The sequence below is a fragment of the Camelina sativa genome, chromosome 11 (genome assembly GCF_000633955.1).
Source record: "Camelina sativa cultivar DH55 chromosome 11, Cs, whole genome shotgun sequence".
NCBI lineage: Eukaryota > Viridiplantae > Streptophyta > Magnoliopsida > Brassicales > Brassicaceae > Camelina > Camelina sativa.
The window spans coordinates 39,747,181-39,764,517 of NC_025695.1; the positions used below are offsets into that span (position 1 = coordinate 39,747,181).

General features: G+C 36.2%; 3 protein-coding genes across 4 annotated transcripts; 2 read left to right on the forward strand and 1 right to left on the reverse strand.

The window, feature by feature from the left end:
* Positions 952–5,870, forward strand: LOC104725641 (MAU2 chromatid cohesion factor homolog). Its single transcript, XM_010444313.2, has 12 exons — positions 952–1,247; positions 2,031–2,555; positions 2,637–2,753; positions 2,848–3,346; positions 3,626–3,664; positions 3,764–3,885; positions 4,083–4,229; positions 4,374–4,463; positions 4,549–4,673; positions 4,933–5,138; positions 5,231–5,355; positions 5,453–5,870. Exons 2-12 carry the CDS (start codon positions 2,043–2,045, stop codon positions 5,645–5,647), a joined length of 2,178 nt encoding a protein of 725 aa, XP_010442615.1. The 5' UTR covers positions 952–1,247; positions 2,031–2,042; the 3' UTR covers positions 5,648–5,870.
* LOC104725642 (leucine-rich repeat receptor-like protein kinase TDR) lies at positions 6,287–9,598 on the reverse strand. Of its 2 annotated transcripts, none has more exons than XM_010444315.2 (2): positions 6,922–9,598; positions 6,287–6,818 (listed from the first exon to the last, which is right to left on the reverse strand). In XM_010444315.2, exons 1-2 carry the CDS (start codon positions 9,395–9,397, stop codon positions 6,514–6,516), a joined length of 2,781 nt encoding a protein of 926 aa, XP_010442617.1. In that variant the 5' UTR covers positions 9,398–9,598; the 3' UTR covers positions 6,287–6,513. The 2 variants fall into 2 exon arrangements, with proteins under 2 accessions (XP_010442617.1, XP_010442616.1); XM_010444314.2 differs by having other exon boundaries at positions 6,287–6,821.
* LOC104725643 (F-box protein At5g51370) lies at positions 11,022–12,753 on the forward strand. The gene is made up of 2 exons (XM_010444316.2): positions 11,022–12,165; positions 12,269–12,753. Exons 1-2 carry the CDS (start codon positions 11,075–11,077, stop codon positions 12,543–12,545), a joined length of 1,368 nt encoding a protein of 455 aa, XP_010442618.1. The 5' UTR covers positions 11,022–11,074; the 3' UTR covers positions 12,546–12,753.

Here is a 17,337-nt window from a genome sequence, read left to right on the forward strand (position 1 = left end):
TCAAATTTAATGTAAAAAGATGTTGAAATATATATAACTAAGAATTTCATAGTGACTCCTCCGTTTATCCTAGAATTTCATAAACAGAGGAGTCACTATAATCGATTCTCCCTTCTTCCGTTTTGGATCCTTTGGAAAATCTAGACAAGTCGTAACAAGCTCATTTTTCAAAAGTTGAATCATAGTTGGCAGAGATCGTTTAAGGAAGCTAAGCAAGAAACGGATGAATGGCTAGCAATCATTCCTCAACCCTCAAGGCATGATCATTAGGATCCAAGTTCTACCATCAACTGCAAAAGGAATAGTTCTAACTGGCAAAAACCACTCTATGGATGGGTTAAATGTAATTATGATGGCAGTTTCCTCAATGGTGACAAACAAGTTACAACATGTTGGATAATTCGTGATGATCAAGAACATTTTAGAGAAGCAGGTCAAACAACAAGGTCTAATGTCAAGTCAGCTATTAAAGTTGAATGTCAAAGCTTAATCATTGCTATGCAATAATCAAGGAGGAGTAGATTCACAAATGTAATCTTTGAAGGAAATTGCCAATCTTTGATAACAACAATCAATAGGTCCTGTCTACGTTTTGATATTTACAACTGGTTACAAGATATAAAAGGATGGGCAACAAGATTTGACAATGTCATTTTTTGATGGACCTCAAGGCAATCGAATCACTTAGCGGATAAACTAGCCAAACTTCAGCGAGACAGGAACACATAATTTACTATGTATTTTTCAATTCCTCCCTGTATCTTAGCTGATTACAACTCCGTATCTTCTATTTAATAGTCAATGCAGTTCAAGGGTTAAAAAAATATATATATAACTAAGAAAAACGTAAACAGGCCTAAATGGGCCAAATCCTAAAGCTTGGGAAATTTGGGGTCCGAGTATGAGATGAATCAATAGAAACGGGTCTGGATACCTTAAAAACGGGTCGGATAGTGAGTTTTGGATCGCCGAGAGCAGAAACAGAAAGGTCAGTGCTTTGTCGTCTTCCACCGTCTCCGGACCAAAAGAGCTCAAGTCACGCAGCAACCAAAGTACAGATTTTTCGCCGTGTTTCGATTGCAGAAAGCGCCTTAGGCTTTTGTACTTGGCCAATCTGAAGTCAAACCAAAAAAATGTTGACGCGCCCAAGATTCCGATAGCAAAAGCCGGTCGAACCCGGGATTTCGACGACGAGCCACACTGGTCAACTTCGTACCCAATTCACGACCTAGGTCACCGAGAACGTGGTATGTGTTTTCTAATGCTTTCGATTGGGTTTAAGGGTCGGATCAGTTTGAGTTATGATGCACAATTTTATAGCTCTAGCTGAAAAATTGGGTCTTTTTTGGTACCTATTGTTCGATGAAACCCCTGAAAGGAGTTTTGGGCAATTTATAATGAACAAAGTAGGAAACTGTTTGGGTTTCAATAGGTGTGTATACCTATTGTTCGATGAAAGGAGTTTTGGGCAATTTATAATGAACAAAGTAGGAAACTGTTTGGGTTTCAAGAGTGAGCAATTTGCAGTTTAGCTCTCTTGTGGTTGGGGCTCTGCTAATTTAGTGTTTGGCTTTTCGAAACACCGTTTCAACCCCCACTCAAGCACTGCTAACGACTGCTACTCTCTCTGCAGGTGTATATACATTTTTCTTATTGAATTACAAACAACATCCAACTTTATGAATACTATGAAAATAGCACAGTTGACTTCCTTTTTCTTTGATTTTGTTCTACTCTGCTTCTAAGACTGTGTTAAAGGAGCTTTTTTTTAGGTGTCTGTTGGAATTTTTAATTGATCTGTGGTCTTTGTGGTTTTTTTTATTATCTCAAGTGTGTGTTGTGTTGGTTACTCACTATATACTTTGCCATAATTATTTTGGTACAATCTCACATTGCCAAATTCTTTGTACGTTTCCTAGTGTTCATGATTTCTGATCATTGTTATGTAGTTTTTTCTTTTACAGACCTCTTGGCATGTTTTTTATTTATTGTTTCTTATGAGTTTTATCTTTGATTTCTCTCTCGATCAGTGGCAGAAAGCTATGGAAGGTTCTGCAGTGGCGGAAGGGCTGTGGGGACTAGCGGATCACCACCAGAAGCTTGGTGAGATTGGAAAAACCATAAAGTGCTTGGAAGCCATCTGCCAGAGTCAGATCTCTTTCCTTCCTCTTGTTGAAGTCAAGTCTCGCCTCCGTGTCTCTTCTCTTCTACTCCGTTACTCTCACAATGTCAACCATGCCAAGTCTCATCTCGAGCGCTCTCTTCTTCTCCTTAAGTCTATTCCTTCCTCCTACGATCTCAAATTCCAGACTTATAGCTTGCTCAGCCACTGTTATCACCTCCTTGGTTCGTTCCCTCCTCAACGCAACCTTCTCCTCAAGGCTCTCGAACTCGCATCTTCTGCCCCTCAAGATGTTTCTGCCTGCCTTTGGTCTTGCAATTTCAACTCTCAGCTCGCTAACACGTTCATTAACGAAAGCGATTTCTCTTCTTCTCTCTCTGCTCTCGAGTCTGGTTTTTTCTCTGCTTCGCAAATATGTTTTACTGAGCTCCAGGTAGATTGTCTCTTGTTTATTTTTGCGTTTGAGGTTCAGGTGATCGTTGTTGTTAATTATTTGAGTCTGTACTGCAATCAGATGTTCTTCACAGCTTCCATGCTTCACGTTCATATCATACAATGGACCGATGATTATTCAGTAGAAAAGGCTGTTCAGCGATGCGATGAGATCTGGCAGACCATTTCTTCAGACAAGGTATGTTACTGTATATCCAAAATCTATTCTTTGCTCATTTCACTTCTGCTTGCTTGGTTTGTCCTGCATCAGCTAATTTCCGTTTCATTTGTAGACTGATCGCTGCCCTGGTTTGTTCTTCTACAATGAGATGTTGCATGTTTTCTATCGCCTCAGGCTCTGTGATTATAAGAACGCTCAGCACCATGTCGACCGCTTAGACCAGGCCATGAATGCTCATTCTCATAAAATGCAGGAGATCCAGCAACATCTGGATGAGCTGAGTTCAGTAAATCATAGTCTCTCCCGCTACGATCTTCCTTCCAGAGAAAGGTCGGCTCTCTCTGCAAGACAATCTCAGCTTCAAGAACGTGTAAACGCATTATCTCCATCTTCGACCACTGATAAGTCTCTGGAGTCTGCATACTTTGGCAACACAGATCGTGGATGGACAGAGAGGCTACTTCTTTCACCATCTCCAATTGATGGAGAGTGGCTGCCAAAAAGTGCCATCTATGCTTTGGTCCATCTTATGGTTGTCATATCGGGACGTCCAAAGGGACTCTTTAAAGAGTGTTCAAAACGTATCGAGTCTGGATTGCAGATCATTCAAGGTTGTCCTGTTATCCTTGTCCCTTGAAGTTCCCGTTATCTATTAATTTACTTCCTACCATTGCATTTTATCAGCATCAGATACATTCTTTCTCTTGTTGCACTGAACTCACCAGAAAACTTTGCCTCATAATTGAATCGGTGTAATTAGTGTTCCATTTTCTTAGTTCATGTGGCTTCTGTGAGGAAATTAGCCATCTGCTTCTTAGGATGCAAGTAAGAAGATTAGGGGATTCCATCTCACGGCATGACATGTTGTGTGTTTGCTATGTTTTATGCAGATGAACTGATCAAGCTTGGAATTACTGACGAAGTTAGAGGTTCAATCTACTTCTCTATTTTACCTACACTTAGTTGAAGCAACAATTCTTAATGTTGAAGCTCACATTTTCTTTTTCGTGTTTCCTCTCTCTCGGCAGAAACTGATTTACGGCGCACAGCTATCTGGATGTCTACGATTTTTCTTATTCTACAGATGCAGTTCCTTGAGAATAGAGTGGCTTTGGAACTTACAAGGTCTGATTATGTCGAAGCAGAAGAGGTAGATCATCGGTTTTTTTTTCTATATTTCTTGTTGCCTCCCTTCACCACGCCTCTGTGATGTAATTATTTACCTGAGTTAACCAGCTCTGTATGCATAATCGATCAAGTTCCCCTCACATTAGGCCCTATTAGCGGTCTTCTCTAGCATCATGCTTTCTTGAAGGAAAATTTTACTCTTAAGTATCGTTTGTGCAGGCTTTAGTTGAGATGAAAAATTTGTTTACTCGATTTCCAACGATTTTGCATGCTTCTGAGTGTGTGATTGAGATGCTCAGGGGGCAATATTCTCATTCTGTTGGTTGCTACGATGAAGCTGCTTTCCATTGTATTGAAGCGACCAAGGTAAAATTTATAACCTCATGTATATGATAGATAATCTCATGTATAGTTTTTGGAATGAGGTGTTCTATGTGCCTATTTGATATTAGTCAAACTATTTTCCTTTTTGCTGCCCATGATGATTTCACATATAAACTGTTATTTCAGCTGACAGGAAGTACGTCAATGCAAGCGTCATGTCAAGCTTTTGCAGCTGTTTCTTACCTCACTATTGGGGATGCTGAATCATCATCTAAGGTTTGACATTTTCATGGATGTTTATATACTCTATATTGCCAGTGAGCTTAAGAAGGCTGCTTTAAAACCTCTGATTTGTCTTTAGGCACTTGATTTAATTGGACCACTCAATGGAATGACGAATTCACTATCTGGTGTTCGAGAGGAAGCTAGTATTCTCTTCGCATACGGTCTCCTCCTGATGAAGCAACAAGATCTACAGGAAGCAAGGTATGTGCTCACTTCTCAGTTTGTCAAAGGTGGTTTGCTTTGTGAATACATTTGCGCATTGGTTTTTGTCTTAGCTGTTGAGGCCCCTACCCTTTTTTGTCTCCAATGATAATGATCGTGCAAAACCAAATTAGAGTGGATGATGCGCCTTATCTGTGTTCATAGATAAGAGAAAGAACTATGTCAAGATATGTCACTAAATTCATAGTATGTGAAGATATGATTTAATGCTCCAATGTAATGTATGATATCAATGCAGAAATCGTCTTGCCAAGGGTTTGCAGATCGCACATAATCATATGGGTAACCTGCAGCTCGTTGCACAGTATTTGACACTCCTGGGAAATTTAGCTCTTTCCTTGCATGACACCGTACAAGCCAGAGAGATCCTGCGATCCTCTCTTACACTTGCAAAGAAACTCTATGATCTCCCAACTCAGCTATGGATTCTATCCATCTTCACAGGTTATTATTAGACTCTTTTCGAAAAAAGATTTGTGTTTTTTTTTAAAGTATGACCTAGGCTCTGAGGACAACATCTGATTTGGTGATTACAGCTCTTTATCAGCAGTTGGGTGAGAAAGGGAACGAAATGGAGAACGAAGAATTCCAGAAAAAGAGATGGGATGAGTTGCAGACTAGACTTGCTGAAGCGCGTGGATCCATTCATCACATTGAACTGGTGAAGACCATATGCTCTCTCTTCTGTGTGTTATTGCAATAAGATATATCTCAAGCTAGGATTTATATAACCCAGTCTGCTTGTTTACTGCTTACAGATCGCGAAAGCTAGGATACAATTGCTTCAGGTCGACGATGCACAGGGACAGTCACTAGCAGCTTCTGGGCAATCAATGCAAGCGAATCTGGACATTCCAGAGTCTGTTGGTGTAGAAGGTCCATCACCTGCTCAATCATCTTCAAGGCTGGTTGGTTTAGACACCGGAAAAAGATGGGGAAAACGAAGGGTGTAACTTATAAAGACAGAGAGAGTACCTACGGTTTATATATTAAGTGTGAGTTGTGTAGATGTGTTTATTAAAATGGAACTGTTGTAGTTGTAGGACCTTCTAAGTTAGTCAGTGTTTCTATTCTAGTCTAGTAAGTTTGGTTTAGGGGCCGTTAAATTATAAGATATGGAATGTTAATACGCAGAAAGAGCAAAATGCTTTTTATTAAGTGTGTGTTTTTATCCGACATATATCTGAATGGATAAATCAAATTCAAAAGAATTCCTCAAGTAATAGCTGTTCTATCCCAACAAGTATGGACTATGGAACACAGGTCCAACGTTTATTGTGGCGAAAAAAGGATATCAAACTAGATGGATCACACTCATGCTTGATCTATGCATATGGTGGGTTTAACGTAAGCATAAGACCGCCTTTCAGTAGAAGCTGCAGTGTGCTTAGCAAGCATGTGGGTGTTGTTCTCTGCTTTGCAAACACTCGTGGTGGTGGGGAGTATGGTTAGGAATGACGCAAAGCATATTCACTTCAAAAAGCAGAACTGCTTCGATGTCCACTAGCTAGGCTATACACAAAGCAAGCAAGCTGTGTATTCTAAATCGGTGCTTGCATAAAACCAGTTAAGTCTTATATAATAAAGCTATGAGTTTGCAATCTTCATTTCATTTAGATGGCACACATAACATTAAAACTGCAGAGACCATACCTTTTTGAATGTATTATTAAACAAGAACAACATCATAACACAAAGATCCAGAAAAGAAAGAAAGAAAGAGAACGTTTTGGTACAATACTATATATATGAGGATTCCCTTTTTACTATATCTATAGGGGAAGAGGAACTATGTGCATATTAACATGGTTCTTATTACCTATTTAAACCTATTATCTGCTTCAGACAAGAACTTGAGTACATTTTCCATGCAGGGACGGTCAGACTGATTACTTCTTATGCAGAGAAGTGCGACCTCAACAACTCTTTTAACTTCTCCTTGTTTAAAATCACTAGAACTCACTTCGTTTTCTGTGTATACTTCTCGTAGAAGAACATCCTTTGGCTTGTTCTGTATCATTCCACCGGCATTCATCAGCTTACCATTTGTTAAGATTTCCAAAATAAGTTGTCCAAAGTTGTAAATATCCTTTTGCTGTTCCTCTCTTATTACGTTCATCTGATCTGCTTTAGAGAGTCTAAATGTTAGAAACAACAAAAGAGGATGTGCACATGACCTACATCTATTTATATACACTAGTGCTAAGAGAATTTTGTGTTTCATTACCTGTGTTTGCAGTTGAAGACACCAAGCCTTTGTTCAAATGTTGCATGTATTTGAACCCAAATTCACCCAAGCAGGGCTCCATCTTATCATCATCGAATAATATATTAGTCGACCTCAAATCTCCATGAGGAATTGTAGGGTAGCATTCATGGTGAAGGAAGCAAAGTCCCTTTGCAACTCCATTGATGATCCTCTTCTTAGTTGCCCAGTCTTTCTTCTTTGTCCTCATTTTCTCAGCTAGAGTCTCGGTATGCAGGTTATTATCATACAACACATACACAAGATGATTGTTGTAACAAAACCCTAGCAACCTGACCAGGTTTACGTGTCTTGCATTCCCCATCTGCGTTAAAACGTTCAAAACAACACTCTTCTTCTTGTCTAGCAATTCGATTTTTCTCACTATGACTGTTATTCCCGTTGGCAGAACTGCTTTGCTCACTGAAGCTGGAACTGCTTCAGTAGGTTCAGGTGAACCAAAGCTCCTCAAAACATCATCTGCTGTGAATTGAGGGAGTCCCGCGAAAGACACCATCTTCCATTGACCTTGACTTCTTTGACGAATATAGTACAACGCCAAAGTTGCAGCTAACATTAGCAGAATAGAGACTAGACAAGCTACCACAACAGACACAAGCTTCCTTGAGCTGTAAGCTGAACATGATTTCAAAGGAATCCCACATAGGTTTGCATTGCCTTCATATGCATGTTTCCCCATTGATTGAAACACTTTGTCTGATGGGATGGAACCACTCAAGTTATTGTATGAAAAATCCAAGACTGTCAAATGTGGAAGCTTTGCAAATCTCTCAGGAATCCCACCTGTAATGCTGTTTCCAGCTAAATCAATCTTCTGAAGAGAGCCACAAGTGGAAACAGTTGGTGTTAACATCCCTGATATATCGTTATTTCTCAACTCAATAACAGTGATCGATTTGCATGATGCAAACTCAGGGAGAGGACCAGAGATACTGCAGGATGATGCAGAGAAGTTCTGAAGACGAGGAGCAGACCAAATCTGCGGTGGAAGCTTGCCTCCTAGCTCAGGGTTATTGGAGATATTGAAGTAGTCAAGTTTTGTTGCTTTGGATATATCTAAAGGAATGCCTCCTGCGAGTTTGTTTCTAGAGAGGTCTATGTATGAGATATCAGGAAGCTGGCTAAAGCTAAAAGGGATCACACCTGAGAATGAATTATCTTCAAGCCTGATACGAACTAGCGTGGAACAGTTGGAGAGAGATTGAGGTAGAGCTCCAGTAAAGTTATTGGAGAAAAGCATGAGCTTGTAAAGAACACCTCTTGAGCAAATACCTTGTGGGATTTCACCTTGGAAACTGTTGGTTGAAACGTCGACCCATCTAAGCTTTGAGTTCATCCCCAAGCTTTTGGGAAGTGAACCAGAAAAGTAATTGTTCCATATGAAGAGAGTATCCAAAGAAGGTAGCTGAGCAATTACTTCAGGGAGAGTCCCACTCATTTCATTGTACATAAGATTCAATAGCCTGAGATTCTTGAAACCTGCAAAACTCTCTGGTATGGTACCAGAGAGGTGGTTGTCTGAGAGGTCTAAGTTAACAAGAGAAGTGATTTGTCCAAGCTCCCATGGTATTTCCTTAGATAGATGGTTCTTGAAGAGGAACAAAGATTCAAGCTTTGTGAGATTGCTGAAATGTTTTGGTATGAAGCCAGAGAGATTAGCTCCAGCGATGTCGAGGTACTTGAGCTCACTCATGTAACCTATTTGCCAAGGGATCACTCCTTGGTATGAGTTATACCCAATCTCCATGTGAGTCAGAGTTGTGAGATTCCCAAGCTCTTGTGGTATGTGCCCACTTAGCAAATTCCCACCAAGGTGAAGAAACTCAAGACTCTTGAACGAACCGTACTGACTCGGGATCGAGCCAGTGAAGTAACTCCCCGCAAGATTCAGTACCTTGAGATTCTCTAACTGAGAGAGATGGATCGGTAATGGACCGGAGAAGCTATTGCTCAAGGCGTCGAGAAAGATCAGATTCTTGAGACTTGAGCCACCACCGTTACCGTCGGGGAAACGTCCGGAGAAGTTGTTCCGGCTGATGTCAAGGCTTCTGAGATTAGTCAAGTTGAAGAAGATCTCAGCCGGAAACTCACCGGAAAACGAGTTGTCGCTGATGTTGAGTTCAAGGAGGTCAGTGAAGACGAGTAACTCGTTTCCTGGCAAATCCCCTGCGAGATTCTTGGAAGAGAGGTCGAGGGAGACAACAGAGGTCGAGTCTTGGTTACATCGGACACCAGACCAAGAACAACATGCGAGAGCTTTGTCGGAAACTCCGGGAGTGATGATAAACCAGTCTTTTAAGCTGTTGGAATTGTCGGTGAGGTGGGATTTTAAGGAGAGAAGAGATTCTGTTTGAGGGTCAGCTGCAACAGAAGTCAAGAAGAAGAAGAGGAACAGATAAAAGCAAGAACAGAGTTTATACTTCTTAGAAGACTCCATTAGAGTTGGAAGAAGAAGAAAAGAAGAAGAAGAAGAAGAAGAAGAGGGTGTGAGAGATCTGTAAGAGGAAGCATAAAAGCTGATAAAAGAAACACAAAAGATGATTAGCAAATCAAAATCAAAATCTCTATAAACAGTGGAAAGAGACGAAAAGTGAGAAACACTTTGATGGGGGAGTGTGCTTTTGCTTTTGAGTGAGATAAAGCTGAATGCATTGATTGCTCTCAAATATTTATACTATACGATACAATATTTTTAGTTCTTTTGTTTTCTTGGATTCTCTCTTTTTCTCATTATAAATTTGATCTTACTTGAATTAATAAATAAATGTTACATTACAATTTACAACCTGTAAAATCATCATCATCATTCATCATTCATGTTTTTGTCTATTGTGTGTGTTCACAGTTTATATTACTAAATTCAGTTTTGTTTTTTTCCTAAATTTAGTAGGAGTATGCTTTCAAGTAAATATAAAAACTTTCAATCAATATACAATACTAAAAATTATGTAAATAGAATAAGTAGATGATTTTTTCTTCCAAAATACTATTATTAGTTTTAATTTCAGAAATATTATTAGAATATTTTTTTTCTAAAAATATCATCAAACTAAAACTAAATTTTCAACATTCAAAACTAAACTGTAAATCATAAACACTTAACCATACCCCGTAAACGGTTTACCATAAATCTAAAATAGTTAACTCAATTACTCAAGTCTCAAACCAAAAAAATGTATTTTACGTTTATTAATTTTTGTGTTGTTTTAGTACTTTAGGAAAAATAAAACTTTTGCGGCATTTAAAAAAAAAACAAATAATGATATTTTTGAAAGAAAAAAAAATAATCTTACAATGTAGTATTTTGAGTTACTCTTTAATTTATATAAGTTAGAAAGATGCAATAAGCTAACAATTGAATTACACTCTACAATTTAGTTTATTGTTTTATTTTTAAAACTAATTTACATATATTAATATTTAAAACTATAATGTAAAAATTCAATTTAGCATATGATAAAAATACGTATATAACAACTAGGTTAGGAGGGAGGATGAGAGGATCCGTCGTTAATAACCTTATAAAAAATGTTTATTAATTTATTCATCTGTTGCCGTAGATCTTGATCTCCATCAATGTTTCAAACTTTGACCAAATTAACCAAATCTATATCAAAATGTTTTGAACTTTGACCAAATTAGATGTTTAATACTTGACCAAATTAACCAAATCTATTATCAAAATGTTTTGAACTTTGACCAAATTAGATTTTTAATACTTGACCAAATTAACCAAATCTATATCAAAATTAAACCAAATTTTAGTAACATTGTAACCGTTAAAACAACCAAAATAAACCAAACTGAAATAGCATAAAAACCGAACATTTTGAGAGTTTTGTCTTTTTGGTTACATGTATATCAAAAAAAATATCTTTCTACACGAAAAAGTCCTAATCCAAACCGAATCAAATTTTGTTTTCCCGTTTAAATCAGAACTACTTTCTTCCATAACCGTATAAACCGAAAACCGGAGCTACCCGAACCGAGAAACTCGAAGACTCAAAATCAAAAGTCGTTGTCCAAAAAGACTCACTATTTCTGGGTTAAGACAGAAGTAATAAAGACGCGCAAAATCAGTTAAAAGAAGAGATATAGCCTGAAGCAACAAGAAATGTCTGAATTTGGTGAGCATCTCCAAAACCAAAACCAAAACCACATCAAACCCTCAAAAAATGTCAAGCCTTTCAATAATCCAATCGTCGACGTCGACCCAACTCTCTCTTTATCCGATTCTCTTCTCCTCAAGATCCTCGGGAAGCTTCCTGATTCACAACAGAGCAACAACGACGTCTCACTCGTCTGCAAACGCTGGCTGAGTCTCCAGGGTCGTCGTCTCCATACTCTAAAGGTTCTTGATTTCGATTTCGTCTTGTCCGGGAGGCTCGTCTCTAGGTTCCCAAAGCTCACGCATGTCGATTTAGCTAACGCCGCGTGTATGAATCCGCCGGTCAATTCGGGTATCTTGCTCTGTCACAAGTCGATTACTTTACATTTACCTTCAGATTCGTCGAATTGGGATTTTCTTGATGAGAATCTATTGCAAAGCGACGTAATTGATAGAGGGCTTAGCGTTTTAGGAAGAGGGAGTTGTGATTTGCTTAAACTTGTAGTGATTAACGCTACTGAATTGGGATTAGTGAGTTTAGCTGAGGACTGTTCTGATTTGCAAGAGTTAGAGTTGCACAAGTGTAATGATAATCTCTTGCATGGCATTGCTTCGTGTAAGAATCTTAGAGGTTTGAGATTGGTTGGAAGCGTAGACGGATTGTATAGTTCATCAGTGTCTGATATAGGTTTGACGTTTTTAGCACAAGGGTGTAAGAGTTTGGTGAAGCTAGAGCTTAGTGGTTGTGAAGGTAGCTTTGATGGGATTAAAGCAATTGGGCAATGTTGTGAATTGCTTGATGAGCTGACCATTGCTGACCATAGAATGGACGATGGTTGGATAGCTGCGCTTTCGTATTTTGAGAGTTTGAAGACACTTAGGATTTTTTCGTGTAGAAAGATAGATTCTAGTCCTGGACCGGAAAAGTTGTTGCGGTCTTGTCCAGCTATGGAGAGTTTGCAACTCAAGAGGTGTTGTTTGAATGACAAGGATGGGATGAAAGCGTTGTTTAAAGTGTGTGATGGAGCAACAGAGGTTAGTATTCAGGATTGTTGGGGATTGAGTGATGATTCTTTCAGTTTGGCTAAAGCTTTCAGGTAAACACTTTGCTTTAGATCACTTCCTTGTATATATGTTTACTCTTCAGTGGTCGAGTGTTTCTTCTTTGCGGGCTTTTGATAATCTCCTTTCTCTTTGCAGGAGGGTTAGGTTTCTGTCTTTGGAAGGATGCTCAGTCTTAACTTCTGGCGGCTTAGAGTCAGTGATTTTACACTGGGAAGAGCTTGAGAGCATGAGAGTAGTGTCATGTAAGAACATAAAAGACAGCGAAATTTCACCCGCGCTCTCGTCTTTGTTCTCACTTCTCAAAGAACTAACGTGGAGACCAGACACAAGGTCTCATCTCTCATCGAGTCTTGAAGGTGCGGGGATTGGAAAGAGAGGCAGCAAATTCTTCAAGAAGAGTGTTCTGCATTGAACATATGTTGTTGTATAAGTGCTCGCATACTCATGTACCTTGAGAACTCTTGATATAGACAAACTCTTAGTTATCTTTTTTTTCCTTGGGGCATTACTCTGTTATAAAATAATACGTCCCAAACTCTTATGTATGGCAAGGCAATGTTCTGTTGTTATGTATAGTAATAAACCTCTTGCCGTTCACAATATACTAAATTTCAACTTTAGCATTTGATTTCATAAAACATAACCACAATAATAAAGAAATAGCATGCATATAAGTTATATATTGGAAAAACTCTCTCAACTAATATAATGCAACGAATTACAAAGACGTGATATTTTCAACATGATCCGTCACAGGCCACATTGTAAAGTGATTACTAGGGATTCTTAATCTTTCTGACGAAATTGTAGTTTGGATTTCGACTCTTCCAGGAATATTTCGTTTCGGATCATAGTAATAAACATATGATGCATGCTTACTCCAATTCGCCTTATGGACTACAACGACTTCACCACCAGGAGGAGTGACCTTCGCAAATCTGATCCGACTTTTTAAACCCTGAAGCATGCCTAAAAATGTAAGTTTGGACCATTCTTGTTTCTCGGCATTCTCCATAACCCACATATCCACATCCTCGTTGATGATGGTGTTATTGCGACATATGCATGCTAACTTCCCTTGGTAGTTTATAAGAGTGGGTTTTGTAAGGTGAATCAGCCTGTTATCGGGAGGCTTAACATGATTAAATCTCTGGGACCTAACATCAAAACTCAACAAAACATTATTAAGGTTCGGATTCCATGTCACTGCTTTGTAATAGATTACCCCGTTGATGCAAACTGGAGTTCCAAATGGATAGTGACTTCCAATGCCGCATTGTATATCCATCCACTTCTTATTGGGATCTCCCAATGTGAAAACTTGACAAGGCATAGAAGACAACATTTCCGGTAGATATGATTTTTGTTTAGCTAGGCACAATACTTTGTATTGATTCTCCAAAGGGTCGTACCCGAATAAGTAGAATGACAACCTTTGGGGTGAACAGGGTAAGGAAATAGTTTTCCTCGTTGTAGTGTTGTATATTGTGAAATCAATATTATAAGGTGATGATCTCAGAATCCCGACCAAGCCGCGTACGTATTGAAATTGAAACCTTGTTTTTTTGCCGAAGGTTCTTCCACTGATTTCCTCGTGGTAGAGTTGTTGTTCTTGGTTTGTGATTTGATGAGGTTCATGAACATACGAGAAGTCGGATGTAGTATTATATTTATATTCATGATGCCGGTTGAAGATGAAGTAGGGATCACGCGATGGTTGTTGAGTCACGATCGTGTCTATGACTATGAAGTCTTTGATAATACTTTTCCATGGCTTCGAGACGCATTGGAACCTCATGAGATACTTTGTCGGAAGTTTCATGAGTATCTCCACCTTTAGATCTAGAGGGAGAGTGTTGATATTATTGCAAGATCTTTTCCCGGCCATGATCACCTCGGAGAAGTTGTGATGTATAGGAGGAGATTGTGACTTGAGTTCCTCTATGCGTCTTCTCTCTTCTTCTTCTTTTGTTTTATTTTTTTCCTATTTGTTAACCCTAATTAACAATAACATGTAATGATGTAAGACTTCTAACCTATATAATGTACACTTTTTGAAAAAGTTTTGTATGCTAATATCATAATTTCCTTTTCTAAATGTAGATATGATGATGATTTGCTTTCCTATTTAGTCGTAATAAAAGAAAGAAACAAATTATTTCCTGGTCAGAATGACTAAAACTTATTTAAAAGAGAATATAAGGATTTCTAACAAACTTTACAAATTCCAAGTCTGAAAAAGTGAAAATTGGCTAAATTCATCTATCTTATTGTATAAAGTAAATTATGATAATAACTCATTTTAAGAAACCAAATTTATATAATATTATATTATTATGTTAATAACTGACTTTAAGAAACCAAATTTACATAATATTCCATATGTTTCATAAAAGAGTGTCATTTTTACAAATTTCACACAAATTAATAAAACATTAAATTATACATATCTTATTATATAAACTTTGGTTCTCAAAGTTAGTAACTCACCGGATCGTGACACGTGTTAGTTTTAACGATTAGAGATCAAAATAAAAAATTCATTAGATCATGACACGTGTCAATTTTAACGATTAAATATCAAAGTTAGTAACTCATCAAATCGTGACACGTGTCAATTTTAACGATCAGAAATTACACTTTGAAAGTTTGGTAAAAGAAAGCGTAAGATAATTGTAATCTTATTATATTAAAAAAAACTAAGATAAATATAATATGTGTGATCCATATCAAAGTTTCACTGTTACAAAAGATTCTCAACCACTACATGGTAAAATAAATATACTATGTGCCATCCATATTTGGTTGTATAATTACACTATATAGCCTAACACATTAAATTTTATATCTTTGTTTGCACAAAAAAATAAATAAATAAATTTTATGTCTCTATGGTTAGCCAATTTTGGACACTGAGTACTGCAACAAGTTTTGTGAAGGCACATGCGAAGAAAACGAAGAAAATAAAAATCATGAAGAACCGATTGACAGTCTTGGGAAAAAGCTTAAATTATAGTCTGAACTATTTTTTTTATTATATTAAAACTTTTACTATATAAAGTAGGGTTTTCAAATTAGCTATTAACTTGATTATGACACGTGTCAAGTACACTGATGAGATGTTGACACATGTCAAAAAATATTATTTTTCAAAACAGATAATTAAGAAAATAACATCAAATCTAAATAAAATCTACATATTTATATCTAAAAAAAATTCTAAATCAAAAAAAGAATATTAACAAAACTAATCTATTTTCCATTGTACGTTACTTATATTATACATGTTTTCTCAATAACATTTTGACATGTATAAACAAAAAAGTAATTCACTAAGAATGTATATTATTAGTTTATTAATAAATAAATAATGAATAACAAATTAATAAAGAAAAACATAAGTTATGTCAAAAAAAATTATTATTTTTGAAACATAATAGGACAACTAATTAAGAAAATAACATTATATCTACATAACATTACATGTTTTTATCGAAAGCTTTGATTTTTGATTTTTATTTCTTATATAATTTTTTCGATCTATTTCGTGGGTCTTTGATTTGTGCGGGTTTTTCAATGGAAGCTATCAGATGCAATAAAATCGAAGTATATAAGCCCGCTAATTTAATCGAGGATAGAGACATTGATGGAGGTTCCAAAAGTGATTCTACAGTTAGAAGCATTATATGTTTGGAAGATAAGTCGGTGGTTGATGTTTTTGGTCAAAATTTAGAGTTGTCTTTTCTTAATAATGTTGATGATTCTGGTATTGACAAGAGCTGCTTGATCGAGTAATTGAGAAGCGGTTTCAAATTTGGGAAGTTGGAACGGTATACCATTTTAAAATTGATTTCAAACCAGATTTATGTGGTTTTCTATCTGATTAGGTTCGCAAAACCGTTTAAACCAGATATATAGAAATATATGTGAATTTTTGATTCAGGTATAAATAAGTTGAGAATTTATGATTCGATAATATTTGAGACGAGGTCATAGCTTTAAATTGTTTTGGTACAATTGGATATTTCAGAAGAGTAAATAGGTCGTTGATCCTTAACGTGATTATGACATATGTTTTGTTTTGGATTGTATATAAAGTTTCTATTTTGTATATCTGAATCATCTAAGACTTATATATACCATCCTGATTATAATTTTCAAATTTTTATTTTTATTATATTATATTAACTTTTTTTCAATTTTTCAACTTGTATTGGGTTAGTCATAAAATTATTGTAAGTAGATAATTTTCACCAGTTGTTCATCCAAAATATCTTTGGAGTAAAAAAACTTCATGGTTAAAAGAATTATGTCACAAAACAATTTTAGTAATTATAAGAACTATAATTATGCCAAAATAAAAGTAAAGCAACATAAAATTTGTTTAAAAGACATTTTAGGTGGTGATAAAGAGCATACTTTAACAGTAAAATAATTTTGGGTGTAAGTGCATATTTTTAATGGTAAAACATACAGTAAAATTGTACTCGGTTATTAATTATATGTTTTTTTGATGAATTCTTTGTATGTAAAATAATTTGTAATAAGTTGTGGAATGTTCTTAAAATTTGACAATAACAATATTTGTAATGATGAGTATTTGGCAAAAGTTTTGGTGGGATATATATTAGCTTTAGATTATTGTAATAATTGTTATAATATATTTAAAGTATAAAAATATAAAAAAATGTATGAAGGTAAATACAAATATGATTTTTTTCTCTAACTAAAATTATTAAAATATTTACTTTAAGAAATATTTTTTGTTTCTATTTTCTAAAAATTGTTTAGGGTTTAGAATTTATTTTCTTCCAACAATTTTAAAACCGGCATATTAATGGTATATATATATGTCTAGTATATATAGATATATGTCTCTCTATCTATTTAAGAAGTGATTAATGGTTTAATTAGATTTCAATTAAGGATAAAATTAGAAAATTTGTGTTAGTTCATGTGAACATTAGATTTCTAAACCCGCATATTAAGCTAATCATAATCTAAATAATCAACAAACACAATTCAATGTTTACATGCTCCCTAGTAAAAAAGTTATGTGGACCAAAATACACACAATTTGAGTAGACATGTGCAAACATGTTGTCGTTGTTGTCTTGAGAAGACATCTACAAAGCATTAAGTACAACCATTAGCTATATTTCACAAAAAAAAACTCCAAGAACAGAGAAAATAATAGCAACAAA

Bases quoted from the DNA above. Each gene is read 5' to 3' on its own strand.
- LOC104725641 (XM_010444313.2), top strand. From the start codon at position 2,043: ATGGAAGGTTCTGCAGTGGCGGAAGGGCTGTGGGGACTAGCGGATCAC. The intron at 2,754-2,847 runs GTATGTTACTGT...TTTCATTTGTAG, and splicing joins AGACCATTTCTTCAGACAAG to ACTGATCGCTGCCCTGGTTT. The intron at 4,674-4,932 runs GTATGTGCTCAC...ATATCAATGCAG, and splicing joins CAAGATCTACAGGAAGCAAG to AAATCGTCTTGCCAAGGGTT.
- LOC104725642 (XM_010444314.2), bottom strand. From the start codon at position 9,397: ATGGAGTCTTCTAAGAAGTATAAACTCTGTTCTTGCTTTTATCTGTTC. The intron at 6,822-6,921 runs GTAATGAAACAC...GACTCTCTAAAG, and splicing joins GTCTTCAACTGCAAACACAG to CAGATCAGATGAACGTAATA.
- LOC104725643 (XM_010444316.2), top strand. From the start codon at position 11,075: ATGTCTGAATTTGGTGAGCATCTCCAAAACCAAAACCAAAACCACATC. The intron at 12,166-12,268 runs GTAAACACTTTG...TTCTCTTTGCAG, and splicing joins AGTTTGGCTAAAGCTTTCAG to GAGGGTTAGGTTTCTGTCTT.